The sequence below is a fragment of the Rhincodon typus genome, chromosome 11, assembly GCF_021869965.1.
Source record: "Rhincodon typus isolate 14 chromosome 11, sRhiTyp1.1, whole genome shotgun sequence".
In the NCBI taxonomy this organism is placed as follows: Eukaryota; Metazoa; Chordata; class Chondrichthyes; order Orectolobiformes; family Rhincodontidae; genus Rhincodon; species Rhincodon typus.
Window position 1 is genome coordinate 23814386 of NC_063342.1, and position 19124 is coordinate 23833509.

General features: G+C 40.1%; 1 protein-coding gene across 2 annotated transcripts in view; it reads right to left on the bottom strand.

Moving 5' to 3' along the window:
* epha3 (eph receptor A3) overlaps positions 1-19124 on the bottom strand; it is a 236833-nt gene that overhangs the window by 72660 nt on the left and 145049 nt on the right. For both annotated transcript variants that reach the window (XM_048603132.1, XM_048603133.1), the window contains exon 5: positions 17718-18053. In XM_048603132.1, coding sequence (XP_048459089.1) covers positions 17718-18053 — 336 coding nt within the window. The remainder of the gene's footprint in view (positions 1-17717; positions 18054-19124) is intronic.

Consider the following 19124-nt stretch of genomic DNA (forward strand, 5'->3'; position numbering starts at 1 on the left):
TATGAATGCATTTGTTATGTTTTTTTGGTTCCTAGTTTCCTGGTATGGCTTCTCCTGCCACTCAACATCCAATCACGACACCAGCCTCTCCCCCCAATGAGTCTGCAGAGACATAAAAAAAAAGTTTACATTGAAAAGTCTACCACAGGATATCTGCAATGGTGCAAATTGCAAACCACAAATGTCATTCATCAATGATCCACCAGGAAGGCTCTTTGAACCATGGCAGCCACTGCAGGGACTTGGTAATGACCATTCTTTTTTCTCTCTAACATTTTATGGCTCAGTTCCAACTGTACTCATTAGGGCTACTTGACTCAATGAAGGGCACCCAGGGGACTTACAATAGCTGACATGGCAGGGGTTAAACAAGCTCCTTCCAACCTTATCTGCACCACCAAAACCATACACCACAAAAGGGGGAAATGATACCGCCAGCCCAATTCCTTCAAAAGCAGACAGACAGGAATCAAAACCCAATATATTGCTTCAGTCCTTTAACATATATCAACACTCAAAACATGTACATGCATTTACCAATACAACTTCTCACAAAAGCACACAATCAATATGCACACTGACTTTACAACATCTGTACTTGTCTCATGCCCATGAAAACGTAATGAAAATGTTTAAAGTAAGATACTAAGCAAATTTTGCCCTAGCATATTGCTCCAGCTGTCAGGCCAAGGGGAAAATCTGTATGCTTGCAATGGCACTGCAATTTTTAACATCCAACCATCACAAATTGGAATGTCATCATCAGTTTTAAGAAGGGGGAGAAAAAACAAGTAGGTTTGAAATTGTTGCTGAAATCTGTGAATACATGTGGAAAAGATTGAATCTTGAAATTCAGATTACATCCCTTTTGAAAATATTTTGACACAGGTTAGCAACCCTCCTCATCAAATTCTTTTCCACCTTACTTGGGATTTCAATGCTAAGATTCCCTTGACCACACCCTGGTCAATAAAACAGATAGGTTGAGCCGAGATTCGCTACCTTGAGCAAATCAGAGAGTACACTGAAAGATGTAATCTCATCCACTTTACCCAATATTCTCTGGTTACTCAGGATGGTGAGTGGCTTGGAGGAGAACTTACAAGTGGTGGCAGTCCCATGGATGTGCTGTCCTTGTCCTTCTAAATGGAAATGGTTATGGGTTTGGAAAGTCCTGTCAAAGGAAACTTTTTGAATTGTTTGATCTACAGATCCCCATGAGCTGAGTTTAGATCAGGAACTCAATGTGGTCAAATTTTATTAATATTTTGATGAATGTTCATAGAAGAACATTGGCGTGGAACAGCTCCGTACATAGATTGTTGTAAGCAAAGCTTATTTTACATGTTGAGGCAGGCCTTGTAAATGTAGTAGCGATTTCCAATCGCCCTGAAGGCAGCCCAATGTTATTTTATGTGCCTTGCTTATTGTTATTCCGAATGGGTAAAACTCACACAATGTCAGTGCCTTGAACATTGATACAGTTCACAAATGAAATGAACAAGATAATGTGCACCTTGGAAAAGGAGAAAAAGAGCGTTGGTTATTTTTCAGATCAGTTTTCAAACCATTCTTTATTTTTCCTGCTTGACTGCAGATTTTGCACATAGTTTTAGCACTCACATTTATAAAGAAACATTTTGTCTGCCATGCTTCCAGAGTAAAAACAATCCTTTGCCTTCCTCTAGCTGGAAATTACAACCAATCTGAAAAGTCACATTCTTATTTATAGCTGGGCTATTTGATTGTCAAAAGATGTATGCCCTTATAAAGTGAACACTTCTAGATCTTGAACTAAATGGGCTGCAGCTGTAATAACATTCAGCGCAGCACAATCTTACTATATCATTAGATTGCTTTTAATAATTTGAATTGTATTTTATGGGCACCTGTAAGGGGAAAATCCATATCAGGCAATAAGCCTCCCCTTCATCATTTAGATTAAAAATAAAGATTCAGCTACCCAGGAAGATGATAAAAACAGTCAGGGGCTGTTAAATTCAGACCACACCAATATGAGCGAAAACTTTCCTGCTACATGAGAGGGGAGGACAAAATGAACTCTTGACCAGAAATAAGATAAATAAAGAAGCTCCGTGCACTCAGTACTGAGATCTGTCAAATGTTAATTGAGGTTAGGGAGAATATCCAGCTATTATAGCCTAGCTCCAGCAAAGGCTGGGGCAATTTTTTAACAAAGGATTATGTGTTAGATTATATTGGATACGGTCTTTTTCCTAGATTTGGGGAGTCCAAAACTAGAGGGCAAAGGTTTAAGGTGAGATGGAAAAGATTTAAAATGGACCTGAGGAGTAACTTTTTCGCGTAGAGGGTGGTGCGTGTATGGAACGTGCTGCTGGAGGAACTGGTGGAGGCCGGTACAATTACAACATTGAAATGGCATTTGGAATTGTATATGGATAGGAAGGGTTTAGAGTGAAATGGGCCAAATGCTAGCAAATGAGACGAGGTCAAATTGGGATGTCAAGTCGGAATCAATGAGTTGGACTGAAGGGTCGGTTTCCATGCTGTATGACTCACTGATATATGGCGTAAAGAAAAGCCATTCAGCTTAACCAGTATATGCTGGTGTTTTGGACCAATTATGCCCCTTTCTTCCCATCTTTTCTTATCTAAATCTACCATCATAAGCATTGATTCTCTTCTCCCTCAAATTCTTGCCTAGGTTCCTCTTGAAAGCATCCATAGAATCCCTACGGTGGCGAAACAGGCCATTTGGCCCAACAAGTCCACACTGACCCTCTGAAGGGCATCCCATCCAGATCCGTCCCCCTACTCTATCCCTGCATTTCCCAGGGTGTACCTAACCTACAAATCCCTGAACAGTATGGGTAATTTAGCATGGCCAATCCACCTAACTTGCACACGTTTGGACTGTGGGAAGAAACCAGAGCACCCAGCAGAAATCCACACAGACACTGGCAGAGCGTACAAACTGTGCACAGACAGTTGCCCAAGGATGGAATTGAACCTGTATCCCTGGCGCTGTGACACAGCAGTGCTAACCACTGAGCCACCATGCACCCCTGTGTACCATCCACACCATTTGCTTCAACTACTCCCCCTGGCAGTGCGTTCCACATTCTTACCATTCTTCAGGTAAATAAGTTTCTTCTGAGTTCTTTATTAAATGCCTTGGTGACTATCTTATATTGATGGCCTCTAGAAATGCTCTTAAGACCATAATACATAGGAGCAGAAATTAGACCATTCAGCCCATCAAGTCTGCTCCGCCATTCAACCATGGCTGATAAGTTTCTCAACCCCATTCTCCCGCTTTCTCCCCGTAACCCTTGATCCCCAAGAACCTATTTATCCCTGTCTTAAATATACTCAATGACCTGGCCTCAACAGCTTTCTGTGGCAGTGAATTCCATAGATTCAACACTCTCTGGCTGAAGAAGTTTCTCCGTATGTCTGAACTAAAAGGTCTTCCCTTTACTCTAAGGCTGTGCCCTCGGGTCCTAGTCTCTCCTACCAATGGAAACATCTTCCCAACATCCATTCTGTTCAGGCCATTCAGTATTCTGTAATTTTCAATTAGAGTCCGCCCTCATTCTTCTCAACGCCAACGAGTATAGACCCAGAGTCCTCAAACTTTTCTCATATATTAAGCATTTTATTTCTGGGACCATTCTGGTGAACCTCCTCTGAATCCATTCCATGACCAGTACATCTTTCTTGACATACGGGGCCCAAAACTGCGCACTGCAAATGTGGCCTGACCAGAGCCTTATAGAGCCTCAGAAGTACATCTTTGCTTTTATATTCAAGTCCTCTCAAAATAAATGCCAAAATTGCATTTGCCTTCCTAACTACTGACTCAACCTGCAAGTTTACCTTGAGAGAATCCTGGACTGGAACTCCTACGTCTCTTTGCACTTAGACTTCTGAATTTTATCCCCATTTAGAAAATAGTCCACACCTCTATTCTTCTTACCAAAGTGCATGACTTTAAACGTTCCCACGTTGTACTCCATCTGCCACTTCTTTGCCCACACTCCTAACCTGTCCAAATCCTTCTGCGGCCTCCCTGCATCCTCAATACTACCTGTCCCTCTATCTAACTTCTTCTCCAACATTCTCTCAAATGCTATTAGTGAAAGTGATAAGATTAATAAGTATTGCCATCCAAGCCTGCACAAACACTTATTGAGGGCAGACATCTTGCTCTGCCCAAACAGATTGAATCATAGAAATTAAAATAGAAAGAAAACTGAAGATAACTTTTCTTCATCCTCAGACAGTATCACCAAAGTATCCGCAGCTAAGATAGAAACTCCACCACATCAATAATCTCTTGTGCACACAATATTAATTAAACTGTACAGTAACCTTGTCAAAAGTTATTTCAAAGCAACTCCTTCTCAGCAGCAATTAGGGATGGGGCTTAAACGCTAGCCTTGTCATTGATGTTCACACTCCAGGAACAAATAATATAAAATGTCAAACTTTGAATGAAGTAATTTTTAAAACTAAAAAAAAACAAGTTTTCACTTAGATAAACAGTGTGATGCCGATCATTCATGAAGGTCTGATTTTAGTTTCAGCATACACTTTCAGTCAAGACTGTGAGCTGAATGTTCTGAGGGATAAGATAGTTTATTATTAGCTGAAGTAGGACTCATGGCCTTAGTTGGTTTTTTTTTATCCTTCCAAGACGGAGGCTGTTTTTCTGAATAATTTGGCTTGAGATCTATTAAGGGTCACCCATTACTAAGTTGGAATGACAGCTATGCCTCTGTCTTAAAATCAGACTGGCGTGAGCAAGTACCTGACCAACTGGATGCTACACAATTTCCTGCAATGTAGCACCTTCCATCTCCGGTAACTGAAAAATGTTTACTTACAAAGCCACTGGTTCAGTTCCATGTGGGAGTATTCTTACACTATTTTTCAAGGGAAGAGTTTGTTTGAATCCCTGCTTGCTCTCTCGGAGGAATGCAAAAGATCCATGACACTTTTTCAACAAAAAGTTAATCTCAACATCTCAGTCAATATTTATTCCAAAATCCTGAAAAATATATCACCTGGTCTTTATCCACATGCTGATTCTAGGAGCCTGTTGGATGCTAATTGATTGGTGTTAGCAACAGTTACTACAATCCAAAAGTACTTAATTTGCTAGAACATATTTTTTGATGTTCTGAGGTTGCGAAAGACTTTTCACAAAATGCCGGCCTTTCTCTTATTTTCTCTGATGGCTATAATCTGAACCTGTGAATATATTCTCTTGATTTAACAACAGTGATTGACAAAGAGGACCAACCCAGCTTTTCATTGCATATTTATTCATTTTTTAGGTTGATGGTACATTCATCTTGGGATTGGTTTGGTACTGGAAAAGTACTTTTTTTGAAGGTCAGAATGGACAGAAATCTTTTGTCACATATCCACTAAATGAAAACAGTTTGGAAATTAAGCAGCAGCAATATCAATTTGAGCCGTTCTTTTAAAAATATGTATGAAAGTAGCTTCATGGACTGCTATGGTTCACAAAGATAGTTCATCATCACCTTCTCCCAGACCAACTGGCTCTCAAGGATGTTGATGAATGAATAATCAGAAAAATAAAACAGTCTATTGCCTTTACCTAAACAGCTACTCACAACTAATGTGCTCCTTTAGATGTTGGAATCCCATTACATAAGAGTGGATACCCCAGTGAAAAGGCACTTGGAACAGGGTGCAATGGACACGACTACTTCTTCATGGTCAACCTGCTGAAATTCCCAAAGTTTGGAATCATTCAAGATTCTGGACAATTTTCTTGTGTTCATTGGCTGTGTTCTGGAAGCTCACACAGTGAGAGGTGGGGTTTCCTACTTTCTTTCTTGACCTATATTCTGAAAAGGTTAGTACTCAAAATTGATTGAGAGGGCTTGGGAATGCAAGCTGACAAGTTTTTTAAATAGTGACAGAATTGCAGGATGCAGCATTTAAAAGCTCCCTTTAGGACATTGTACTGCAATGTTAATAAAGAACGGATAGGAAAAGGATAGAAAAATGAAACATTACAGCGACTCCCTTCCAAAGCAAATTCATACAAGTAAAAATGTTTCTGTCATCAACATTTACCCTCCACCAGTAAGTGAGGGGCTCCCACCAGTCAGTAAAGGGCTTGACGAATTTGTATTAGTATAGAGGTTTGCAAAAAATGTGCATTGACAAGGAAGGTCTTGTGCAGCACCTTTATACCCAGGTATAAAAGCACAAGGCTACTAATCAAGTAAATTAAAACATTTTGTTTGCAACAATTATCAACTTGTTTCAATTACTTTAAAAATGCATTTTGCATGTGCAAATTTTGAAAGGTGGGAAAATCACTCCAAGTTGATTCAAATCGGCTGCAAAGTCAGTGCAGTACAAGCTACAATAAATGTTTACCTAAAGTTTACTCTGATGACAAGATTACAAATTAAGTATATTGATTAAAGCAACGATGATGCACATGGTCGAACATTCTATTTCATAGGAGTTTATTGAAAGGGGTTTAAAGAAACACTTCTCATCAATGTTACATTCCTGAAATGAATACCATTTAGTGGATGGCACCTTTCCAGGATCAATATGTGGAGCCAGAAGAGGTAAGTGAGGTCCTAAAAGAATACTTTGTATCGGTATTCACTACAGAGAAGGAATTGGTGGAGGATAATCTCAGGGAAGGGAGTGTCGAGTTTCTAGGCCAAGTTGCTATTAAAAAAGAAGTGTTGTGCGTCTTAAAAAGTATTAAGGTAGATAAGTCCTCGGGTCCTGATGGGATCTATCCCAGAATATTGAGCGAGGCAAGAGAACAAATTGCTGGAGCATTGATACATATCTTTATATCCTCTTTGGCCATAGGTGAGGTCCCAGAGCACTGAAGAATAGCTAATATTGTCCCACTGTTTAAAAAGGGATAATCTTGGAAATTACAGGCCTGTGATCCTCACGTCGGTGGTAGGGAAAATATTGGAAAAGATTCTCAGGGACAAGATACGCATTTAGAAGCAAATAGACTTATTAGCGATAGGCAGAATGGTTTTGTGCAGGAGAGGTTGTGCCTCACTAACTTGATTGAGTTTTTTGAGGAGGTGACAAAGATGATTGATGAGGGAAAAGTGGTCGATGTTGCCTACATGGGCTTCAGTAAAACCTTTGACAAGGTCTCTCATGGCAGACTGGTACAAAAGGGTGAAGTCACTTGGTATCAGGGATGAGCTGGCAAGATGAATACAGAACTGGCTTAGCCATAGGAGACAGAGGGTAGTGATGGAAGAATGCTTTTCAGAATGGAGGGCTGTAACTAGTGGTTTTTACAGGGATCAGTGCTGGGACCTCTGCTGTTCATGATCACATAAATCATTTGGAGGAAAAAGTCACTGGTCTAATTAGTAAGTTTGCAGATGATACAAAGATTGGTGGAGCTGAGGATAGTGAGGAGAATTGTCAGAGGATACAGCAGGATATAGATCAGTTGGAGGCATGGGCAGACAATGGCAGATGGAGATTAATCCAGACAAACGTGAGGTGATGCATTTTGGAAGGTCACGTATAGGTGGAAATTATACAGCCAATGGCAGAATGCTTAGGAATATTGATATGCAAAGGGTTCTGGATGTGCAGGTCCACAGATCACTGAAGGTGGCAGCGCAGGTAGATAAGGTGGTAAAAAAAGGCTTAGCATTGAGTATAAGGACAGACAAGTTGTGCTGCAGCTTTATAGAACTTTAGTTAGGCCACCCTTAGAATATTGCTTACAGTTCTGGTCACCACACTACCAGAAGGATGTGGATGCTTTAGAGTGGGTACAGAAAGGTTTACCAGGATGTTGCCTGGTAAGGGGGATATTAGCTATGAAGAAGGCTTGGACAGATTTTCACTGGAACACAGGAGGTTGAGGGGCGACCTAAGAGAAGTTTATAAGATTGTGAATGACATGGATAGAGTGGAAAGTATGAGGTTTTTTCCTGGGGTGGAGGGGTCAATTACGAGGGGATATAGGTTCAAGGTGCAGGGAAGGAAGTTTAAAAGAGATGTGCGAGGCAAATTTTTCACACAAAGGGTGGTGAGTGCCTGGAACACATTGCCAGAGGAGGTGGTGGAAGCAGGCACAATAGCATCATTCAAGAAGCACCTGGGTGAATACATGAATAGGAAGGGAATACAGAAATATAGATACTGTAAGTGAAGACAGTTTTAGTATGGGAGGGCAAAATGTGTTGGCATAGGATTGGAGGGCCAAAGGGCCTGTTCCTGTGCTGCATTGTTCTTTATTCTTTGTTAAGTGCTGTTAGAGGCAATAACAAATAAAAACTTCCATTGTTGGTATCCAACAGCAGGTTCCAGAACACCCAGCTAAAGCTGGCAGTTTAGTCAATGGCTGAAAGCCAAACTGACTCGAGTACCATTGCTTTTGACTGGTGATTTGACTTGGTTTGGTGACATTCTTCAGTTAGAAAAAGAAAGCTGTACTATCTTTTATTCTGGTTTAATACAGCTGACCGAAATTTCAGCATAAATAAAACTATATGGAATCCAGCAAAGATTTTTATCGCTGTCGACCTGATGCCTCTCATTGGCACCTCTGCTTTGGAGACTGGACTGGCAGATCAACAGCAGTGACTGGCCTAACAGTTAGTCAAGTAGGGATGGTCTGATCCGAGGGTTCTCCATTCTCTCCTTTTCACTGACCTTGTATGAGGAGAATTCTGTCTATTTGCATCAGTCAAAACACTCCCAGCTATAGGATACAACTCCAACTTGAGTTAAATAAGGAGATTCAGCTAGGTTCCTGCCAGCACATGTTGCTGAGAATGATCATTTTGGTCCAAAGTTTTATCATAATGAAGAAGCCCTCTACTGTGGTGAAAATTACAGAAGGGGCCTGAATATGCAAGTTCCACTCATGAGCATAGCACTTGCTATATTTGCGGGGACAAAAGTGGTCAGTGTGGGTAATCTGCATATTTTACAGAAGGAGCTGGCCAGTTACATCTTAGCTGTCTCCAGTGAAGTGGAATTTTAGTATCCCTGTACCATGAACTTGTTGTGTACATATTAGACATGCTAAAAACAAATTTGAACTTTGTAGGATTGCTTGGATAGTGAAGGTGTCTCTTTCAGGGAGGCGAAGTGCTTCTTTGAACAAGGTCCCAGCACATGTTGGGTCAGGGTTGGGTCAAGTGCCCTTCAGTGAGGGGAACATCAGCTGCCTTTTTTAGGGGGAGGGCCAAAGGTACACTTTGTGGAGGTTACCCTTTGAGATTGTTAAAAACAGATATGAGTGTGCCTAAAATTTGCTTAACCCAACTGGAAGTGTCAGAGAACTTTCAATAGCTGTCAAAGAACTGTCAAGGTGCTTAAGAACTATTAAAGTTGTCAGGTGATTTGACTTCCCGGGCTTTAAATAAAAGTTGAGTTTTATTTTAGAAAGTCAATTAATGTTACGTGCATAGAAACATAGAAGAAAGGAGCAAGAATAGGCATTCAACCCCTTGAGACTGCTCCAACATTCAACATGATCCTGACTAATCATTAAACTTAATAACCTAATCCTACCCTCTGTCTGTTGTCATGAGCCTGGAGCTAGCATTATAGATTTGAAGTGAAACCTAACATTGTCATTGTAGGACGTCTGTTAAATAAACAATTTGGTTGACATCTCTAACTGGTTGTAGAATACCAATAGTTGTTTTCATGAAGGATTAGTTGAAGGAATCACAATGTATTGATTTTTCTCAATCCATTAGTCTTTTTTTGTAGCAGTATCATCAATAAAATGATAACTTTATTTTATGACAATATGACTCCTGAATTTGGCAAATGATGGATGCTAGATTAGTTGGCATTGGTGTGGGGAGATGAGCAAAAATTGGGGCATGAGTTGACGTAGGAAGTACGAAGGAGAATGGGTTGCGGGTACAAGGGAATAAGATGGCATGGAAAGTATCATGAATTATGCGGGTGGGTACAGGGCATTAGATGAGATGGAGAGTATGAGGCTATGTGGATAGCTGATGGGCACAAGGTGGCACTGTAAAAGAGGAGGCATGAGTGAGCACAGGAACATAGGCTGGAATAGGGCCTTGAGGAGGCATGACTTAGTATGGATGGACATGGAGTGCATGTGTGGCAAGGAAGGGGCAAGAAGGCTTTTATTAGTTTCATTAGATTTTTATTATTCTTCTGTACACCAAGACAGACCTTACCACCCAACCCAGACCTGCAATTAACATCCTCCACTCCCATTCAGAGGTTACCTAACCTGCCTCCCAAGGAACCCCACCACTCCAGAAGGAATCACCAATCTCCAGGGTCAGTTTATCCTGGGTTAGATTTGCGAAGGCAAAATATGGTTCTAACTCAAAAACGGCTGTCCTTGGTTGTCACTAACCCAAACATTCTAGCATTCTTTTTGTTCAATTGACAAATGGAATAAAGTAAAGGCTTTGTCTGCTTCCATGTTACAGGGTATAAATAGTGATTCAAATGCAAGCTAATCTATCAGATTTGCTGAATACAGCGGAGTACGGTGTAAGAGGTAAAATGATGTATTCCTGAAAAGCAAATTGAGACTTAGTGATAGTGGAATATTACTGCTACATTCTAATAAGGTGTGTGTTCTTAACAGTAACATATCTACCAGGCTACAACTGTGAAAGTAAGTGGCAGGCCTCAGGAATGATACCAACTTAATGCCTCTGAGAAGATTTTTGCATAAATTATTTGTCAGAGGTATGAATTCACAAAACATGTCCTCAAAATGTCCTTAAAACCAAGACTATCCTTGTATCAGGTACTTCTCTAAAGATTGCATCCTTTTCAGCTCCTTATGAATGCACAATATATTGAATAACACAATACAGGATATTACTTTCAGAACAAATTAAGGTCTTCAGATAATAAATCCTTGCAATGTGCCCTAGATGCATGATATGTCCCAGGTTACTGATGGATTGCACAGGCAACAATGTACATTACTATTGCTATCAATGAGAAAGGAAATGGTCCACTGGCTCAGCTGTGCAGATAATGAGCTTCTTGGTTAATACATTTATAAGCAAATTGGTTACAACAACTACATACACAACAACGTATTTATATAACTTTTTTTATTCACTGGTCAGATGTGGGTGTCGCTGGCCAGGCCAGAATTTACAACCCTAGTTACCCTTGAGAAGGTGGGGGTATGCTACCTTATTGAATCACTGCAGTCCACATGGTATAGGCACAAACACAATGCCCATGGGGGAGGGAGTTCCAGAATTTTGACCCAGCTACACTGAAGAATTGATTAAATATTTCAAAGTCAGGATGGTGAGTAGCTTGGAGGAAATATTGCAGCTCGTGATGTGCCTATGTATCTGCTGCCCTTGTCTTTCCAGCTGGTAATGGTTGTCCGTTTGGAAGGTGCTATCTCAGCAGCCTTGGTGAATTTCTGCAATGGACACACTGCTGCTGCTGACTCAGTGTGGAGGGAGTGGATGAGGTGCCAATCCAGCAGGCCGCTTTGTCCTGGATGGTGTCAAGTTTCTTGAGTGCTGTTGGGCCTGCACTCATCCAAACAAGTGGGGATTATTCCACCACAGTCCTGACTTGTGCCTTGTAGATGCTGGACAGGCTTTGGGGAGGCAGAAGGTGAGTTACTCACTGCATGATTCCTAACTTTTGACTTGTTCTTGTAGCCGCTGTATTTATATGGTACAAAATTTCATCAGAATCCTGGGACATGTTAAATTCTTATGCAACGTTATTTTGTCTCTTAAATAAAAGAGTACAGAGGTGAGTTTGAATCCAGCAAAAATGCCAATATGAATACAGAACAAAAAATTCTATTTTACGTTGACTCCACTTTTTCATTAAAAACAACAGCAGGAATTTTACGCTTTGTTTTTATTTCACTAAACATTCGGGAACAGCAGGGTGTAGCCAAATGTGTGAACTTTTTCAAAAGCCATAACTCACAAAAGGAATTTAACAAGTTCAATTGTGCTGTAACAATCTGTATCACTTATTCTAAGACCATGTGATCATAGAACATTACATGTTCCTCCTGTGATATAATTCATTATTGATCTCTTGGTGGACTAACAATTTTTACACAGTATAGTTTTCACATAGATTGGTTCAATTTAGTATAAATTTAGTCCTATCAAATTGTTTGAAGGAGACCAGATGTCATGGTAAATTATTTAAAAAAGTAATGATTCCAGTATTTCCCCTGGAATTGGTTTAGGAAGTTTAAGGCCAGCCAATGATTTTCTTTTCTGACTTAGAATCCGTTGTGCCAAGTTCTCAGCATAATATTTGGGTGGGAACTAATTGGATATCTGCCTCTGTAAACACTTAACGGTGGCGCACCCTATTCTACTGCCAATCATCTAAACAATATCGGATACCTAGAAATGTAGTCGCTGTTAACTGAAGATACTAAACTCAATTGAAGAGGAATCCTCTGGTTTTACCTATCATTTTATATGCCTTTTTGTCAAGTATATCCTATAATAACATCTTATGTGTTTTATTGCTAATTGATAATATCCTAAAGTTATTTTGATTTCTAGCTCAAAATTTTGATATTTTCCAACATTTCCTGGTGACTTGCTGTTTTGATGATGACATCTTTCAGTCTTTGTCCTGCACAGGTAGATTCCAAGCGCTAGTCCAACAATTGTGAACCCATTTATTTTTCTAAATCCATCTACATTTTGACTACTCCTGCTGCACACAAAGCACAAAGCCTCCCATCCAAACTTGAGCACATTATCTAGGTTGACATGTTAAGTGCAGTGTTGAAGGAGTGCCACATTGTCAAAGGTGTTGTTTCACAGGTGAGAAATTAAGCTCATGAACCTTTAATCAGCAGAACAGGGAAAGAGTGAAGTATTTGCAACTATCTTCAATGTTAACTTCCAGATCAATGATCCATCTTTGCCTTCTCCTAGGGTTCCCAGCATCTCTGATGTTAATCCTTGACCAATTTGATTTATTTTATGTGAAATCCAGGAATAGCTGAAAGCACTGGATACTGAAGGGCTATGGACTCGACGACATCCCAACAATAGCACTAAAGACTTATGTTCCATCTGTACTTGTGCTACGCTAAGCAAACTGTTCCATTTGTTGCAACATTGGTATCCTCCTGACTATATAGAGAATTGTGCAAGTAGGTCCTTTCCACAAAAAGCAGGGCAAATCCAGTGTGGCCATTTGCTGTCCCACCAGCCTTCTGTCAATCATTTGAAAAGTGATGGAAGATGTCATTAACACTGCTATTAAAAGACATTTAAATAGCATTAATTTGCTCAATGATATTCAGTTTGCATTCCATCATTGTCATTCAGATCCTGCCTTGCTCCAAATGTGGACAAAAAAACAAAACTGTAAAGGGGAGGTGGTGTAAAGGCCAATTACTCTGAAAACAGTAGTTGACCAAGTGTGATGTCAAAAGCCCGAGCAAAATTGAAGCAATGGGGATTAGCAGGAAAAGTTTCCACTGGATGGAATCATACCCAGCACATAGGAAGATGATTGTAGTTGTTGGACGCCAATCATCTCTATCCCAGGACATTGCTATAGGAGTTCCTCAACATAATATCCCAATTCAACAATCTTCAGCTGGTCATTCATGACTTCTCTCCACCACTAGGTCAGAAGTGAGAATATTCACAGATGTTTGCACAATGTTCTACATCATTCCCAACTCCTCAGGTAACATAATGAGACCATAAGGCATAGCAGCAGATGTCAGCCATTCAGCTTATTATGTCAGCTCCACCATTTAATGAGATCATATTGATCTGATAATCCTCAAGCACATTTTCCTGCCTTTTCCCTGTAACCCATGATTTCCTTATTGATTAAAAATCTGTCTATCTCAACCTTGAATATACTTAACGATCCAGCCTTGACAGCCCTCTGCAGTAAAGAGTTCCACAGATTCATTACTCTCTGAGGAGAATGTCCTCCTCAACTGCTTTAAATATGTGACTTCTTATTCTGAGAATATGCCCTCTGATTCAAGATTTTCCCACAAGAGGAATAATGCTTTTGCATCTATCTTGTTAATTCCCCTAAGAATTCTGTATGTTTCAATGAAGTCACCTTTCTTTCTTCTAAATTCCTATGAGGACAGGCCCAACCTACTCAACTTGTCCTTATTAGACAGTCCCTTCGTACCTGGTAACAGCTTCGTGAATCTTCTCTGAACTGCCTCCAATGCCAGTATATCATTCCTGAGATACTGAAGGAGTCCATTTTCAAACACAGTGACACGTGGACAACATTCAAGTTTTGACTTATGAGCAGCAAGTAACATCCACATTACACAAGTGCCAGGTAATGACCATCTCCCACAACAGAGAACCTGGACATTCAATGGCATTGCTGTTTTTTGAATTTCTGACTATAAATGTCCTACTATAATCATATGATCTATGATTTAAAAGACATTTGGATAAGTTCGTGAATAGGATAGAGGGATATGGGCCAGGAGCAGGCAGGTGGGACTAGTTTAAAAAAAGTGCACGATAGTTCAGTGGTTAGCACTGCTGCCTCACAGCGCCAGGGACCCAGGTTTGATTCCAACCTCAGGCGGCTGTCTGTGTGGAGTTTGCACATTCTCCCTGTGTCTGCGTGGGTTTCCTCCGGGTGCTCCGGTTTCCTCCCACGGTCCATTGTGTTCAGGGGTGTGTTTCCTCCCACGGTCCATTGTGTTCAGGGGTGTGTAGATTAGGTGGGTTATAGGGGGATGGGCGGGTTTCTGGGAGGGTCAGTGTGGACTTGTTGGGCCAAAGGGCCTGTTTCCACACTGTAGGGGATCTATGATATATATAAATTGACCCAAAATTGATCTGAAACAGCCATATAAATATTATGACTACAACAGCATACAAGAGGCTGAAACTTCTGCTGTGAATACACACCTCTTGATTCTCCAAAGCCTGTTCATTATCTACAGGTCACAAGTCAGGAGTGTGAAAGAATACCCTTCACTTGCCAGGATGTGTGCTGCTCTAACAACATTCAAGCAAACCATGACATCTCATCTACTACCTTAAACATTCAGTCCCTCCACCATCAGCACACAGTGGCAGCAATGTACACCAACTGCAAGATGCACTGTCATCAAGGGCAGCAGATGCATGGGAACACCATGACCTGTAAGTTCCCCTCTAAGCCACACACACAATCCTGACAATATCTTCATTGCTGCTAAGACAATACCAAAGAACTGCTTCCTAACAGCAGAGTGGGTGTACTTGCACAAGATTAAATGGAATGGTTCAACATGGCTCACACTGATAGGTAACAAATGCTAGCCTTGCCAGCGACCTCTCATTCCATGAAAGAATGAAGAAAATAAATATACTGATCAGGAGCTTTAAGCCAACATTGGAGGAAACTTATCTAAGTTAAACAATTGCTGTTTTTGTGTAAGTCTTTTAGCACAAGCACTATAAATGATTAAAAACAATAAACTCATCTGTTATTTTCACTTGTGCAAACCTATATTTATGTTATGTTGATATACGACTTATAGTTTCTATTGTATCATTTTATACTTGTTCAATAAACACAGGTTACTTAATATATCCTTGTGAAAATATTATTTTGCTCTAATGCCATAAGTGAAACAGATTTTAAGGACTGAAAACACGAGTGTTGCAAGCAATGACATGAATGGATAGACCAAACCATCTTTCGCACTCTATACTGTTTAGTAAATGAACTGCACAAACTAGGGAAATTTCAGTTTTGATCCCCCTTCTTATGGATTTCAGCTGAAGTGGCACGTGGAAATACTACAGTGGATCTCCATGCTCTTGGGCAAAAAGGGAAAAAGTTAGCCAGGATTTCCACTTATGATCACTATCTGGTAGCTCCCCTTTGAAGTGGATCATAGTTTAAAGGCAGGATTTACTCCAACACTAAATTAACTGATGTACTGTTGACTTACAAGTAATCAGTAACTAACATGGATCTGCATCTCCAGGAAAAAAGACTGGGAAGATATGCCAAACTTAAAGTAAATAGGAATTATCAATCATTAGAGTTGGTGGGTCTCACACTCGAGTGTTTCGTATTTTTGTTTCTCTCTTATATAATTGGCAAACAAAATCAATGAGAATGTCATAACTATAAGATTGTGTTCATGATAAACACTAAATACTTCTTTTTTTGTCCCATTTGTATCTATTTTTGAGTTCAGTAAACACAAATGATATCATTGAGGTCTTGATTTGAATATGTTATTAAGGCTAACTATTACAGATTGGAATTAATGTCAAGACAAATGTAGTCAGAAAACCAGGGGCTGATTCAGAATTAACTTTGTTAATATACCTTTAAATTTGCATTTCTAACACAGTTTTAGCTGAACAGAAAGGGGTTATTTTGCAAAGTGAAGGCACTATGAAAGATGGGAGCTATACAGCTCAGTATATCTTCACTCGTGTCATCCTATAAGATGCAGTATGCCTCAGTTAGCTTTGTTCTGTCAGAAGGAAACTGAATGATAGCACAACTCACAGGGACATTTAAGTAAATACATGAGGATTGTGTCATCTGCATTACAGTCAGCTTGAAGGAGGGATGGACAGCCAGTGAGTTGAATGTATACATAACATCTATCTTTCATCTTGCTTTCAAATCATAGTGATTCTGTGACATGGGTGCAGCAAGCCATCCTGTTGTATGTCTTATGTTCTTTAGTTTTGATAAGTTTCAAGAATTAAATCGTTCAAACTGGCATCATCAGGCTTAAAATCAGAACAATCCAATGCAATCCACCTAATTGTTTGACCAGTACCAGAATTAGTAATTTGTATACAGCTGCTTTCAAAGGGCATACCTCATTATACGTTTAAAGGGGTTCTCCTCCAGATTGGACCTGTACTAAAGTGAAATATGATTTCAGCATCAAAGTCGTGTCACATCCATTGAGCTCAGAAACACTTCTGATGCAATACCTATAGAGTCATTGCAACAATTTTAAAACAAAATATACACACCTTATGTAAAGGTTCATGGAATCATTCAGCACTAAACAGGGGCATTTGGTTCACTGTGTTTGTTTCAGCACTCATTAACCAATCTCACCCTCATAGTCTGGCAGACATTCTCTTTTAAATCAAACAACCAATTCCATCTGAAAGTCATCTTGAATATATTTCGATCATAACAGCTCACTATATATAACAAAAAAAAAACTGGGAGGTAATGGCCTAGTGGCTTTATTGCTAGGCTATTAATCTGGAGCCCCAGGTAACATTCTGGAAACCTAAGTTTGAATCCCACCATGCAGATGTTGGAATTTGAATTCAATAGAAATTTGGAATTAGAAGTCTAATGATGACCATGAAACCATTGTCAATTGTGAGGAAAAACCCATCTGGTTCATTAATGTCCTTTAGGGAAGGAAACTACCATCCTTACCTGGTCTGGCTTACATGCAACTTCAGATGCACAGAACGTGATTGACTCTTAATTACCTTCTAGGCAATTAGAGATGGGCAATAACTGTTGTCCTATCTAGCCATGCTCACATCCTGTGAATGAACAAAAAAAGAATTTCTCTACCTACTACCCCCTGTCCTTTCACCAAACATCTTGTCCATGGAAGCAGTTCTCCATATGTACTTTATCAGAGTCCCCCATCATGTTGCCCTATGGATTCCTTATCCCTCAAATGAGGAACAAGCCCAGTGACTTACCTGCCTGATTTGTCGTGATGGAGACTGCAGCAAACTGCCGCGGCACTGAACTCATTCCGGATACCCCATTCACCGCCTCAATCTCAAAGGTGTAGTTGGTATGTGCCAGCAGGTCGACCACTGTCACTGTGGTGTTGGCCAGACCTGTCTGCCGAGGGAGAAACTGAACGTTGCTCATGCATGGCTCACACTGTGTGGGGCCGCTGGTACACTTCTTACAGATGACACTGAAGGTGACATCCTTGCGGCCTCCTGCATCGGTCGGCCAGCTCCAGTCCAAAATGACTGATGTCTCGTTGATGTTGGAAAACACGTTTGTCGGGATCGAAGGAGGCCCTGGGACCAAAGAGGGCAAGGAAGAAAATTAGAAAAACCGAAAACGCTACTGTATCTTGGCCATCGCAATTCATTGTTCTACAACAAAGACATTCATTTTAAGCTTTGGGTTTAGAGCTGTAGGGAAACAGTACATCCATGTGATTCTTCAGACTGCAATGATATTTTAATTAACTTTGACTTATAATAATTTTGCTTTAATCCTTTGAGCCCTTAGCCTTGCTGAAAAAGAAATGTAACCAATGCCTGGCTTTATTAGCGGAAGGAAATACATCACACTAAAAGGGATTCATATTCACTTTTCATCTTAGAGTGAAATGAACTGTTAATCCTTCAACCAAAGATTGTTAGTATCAGAAGCACAATATATCAATGATTAACCAACACAATTATGAAATATGCAGATGCTTTATTGACTCTTTTTAAATTCATATTTCCTACTTCTCTCTTACTTTGTAAAGCAAGATTAGAAATCACTATCTGAGAACACCTCTGGATGCATATCACTTTGATTTCTGAGGATTCAGGACTGGGATTGATTCCCCAAGAAGAATTGGTACAAAACTGCTACATCTCTTGTGCATCTTCGTTCCAATCAATCCTGTCACTCTGATGGCCCTGCACTGCCATGCTTAAAGAGTCTTTATATGCTGTCCGCATACCTGTTTGAGACTGGTTACTTCAATCAACCAATCACATGGCAATTAGCCATCAAGATTTGCCTCACATTTAATGTGCTCTTGAGTTTGTGTGAAGCGTCCCACTGAGAGTTTCTGATTTTCTTTTTGATGGCAGTTATAACATGATAGATGAAACCATGCTTTGTCATCTTAGTAACATGTACCAACATATTTCTAGGAAATTTCTATGTGCTTCATTTTTTAATGAAATAGGTTGACATCTCGGTTAAAAGTAGAGAGAAAAGCACATAAAATAGGAGTAGAAATAGGTCTAGCAGATCTTTGAGTTTACTCCTCATTTAAATATGAACATGTCTGATTCTTGTCACCTTCCTGTCAGAACGCCGTATTCTTTGATTCCCTTAAGAGTTTGAAAATCTATCACCCTCAT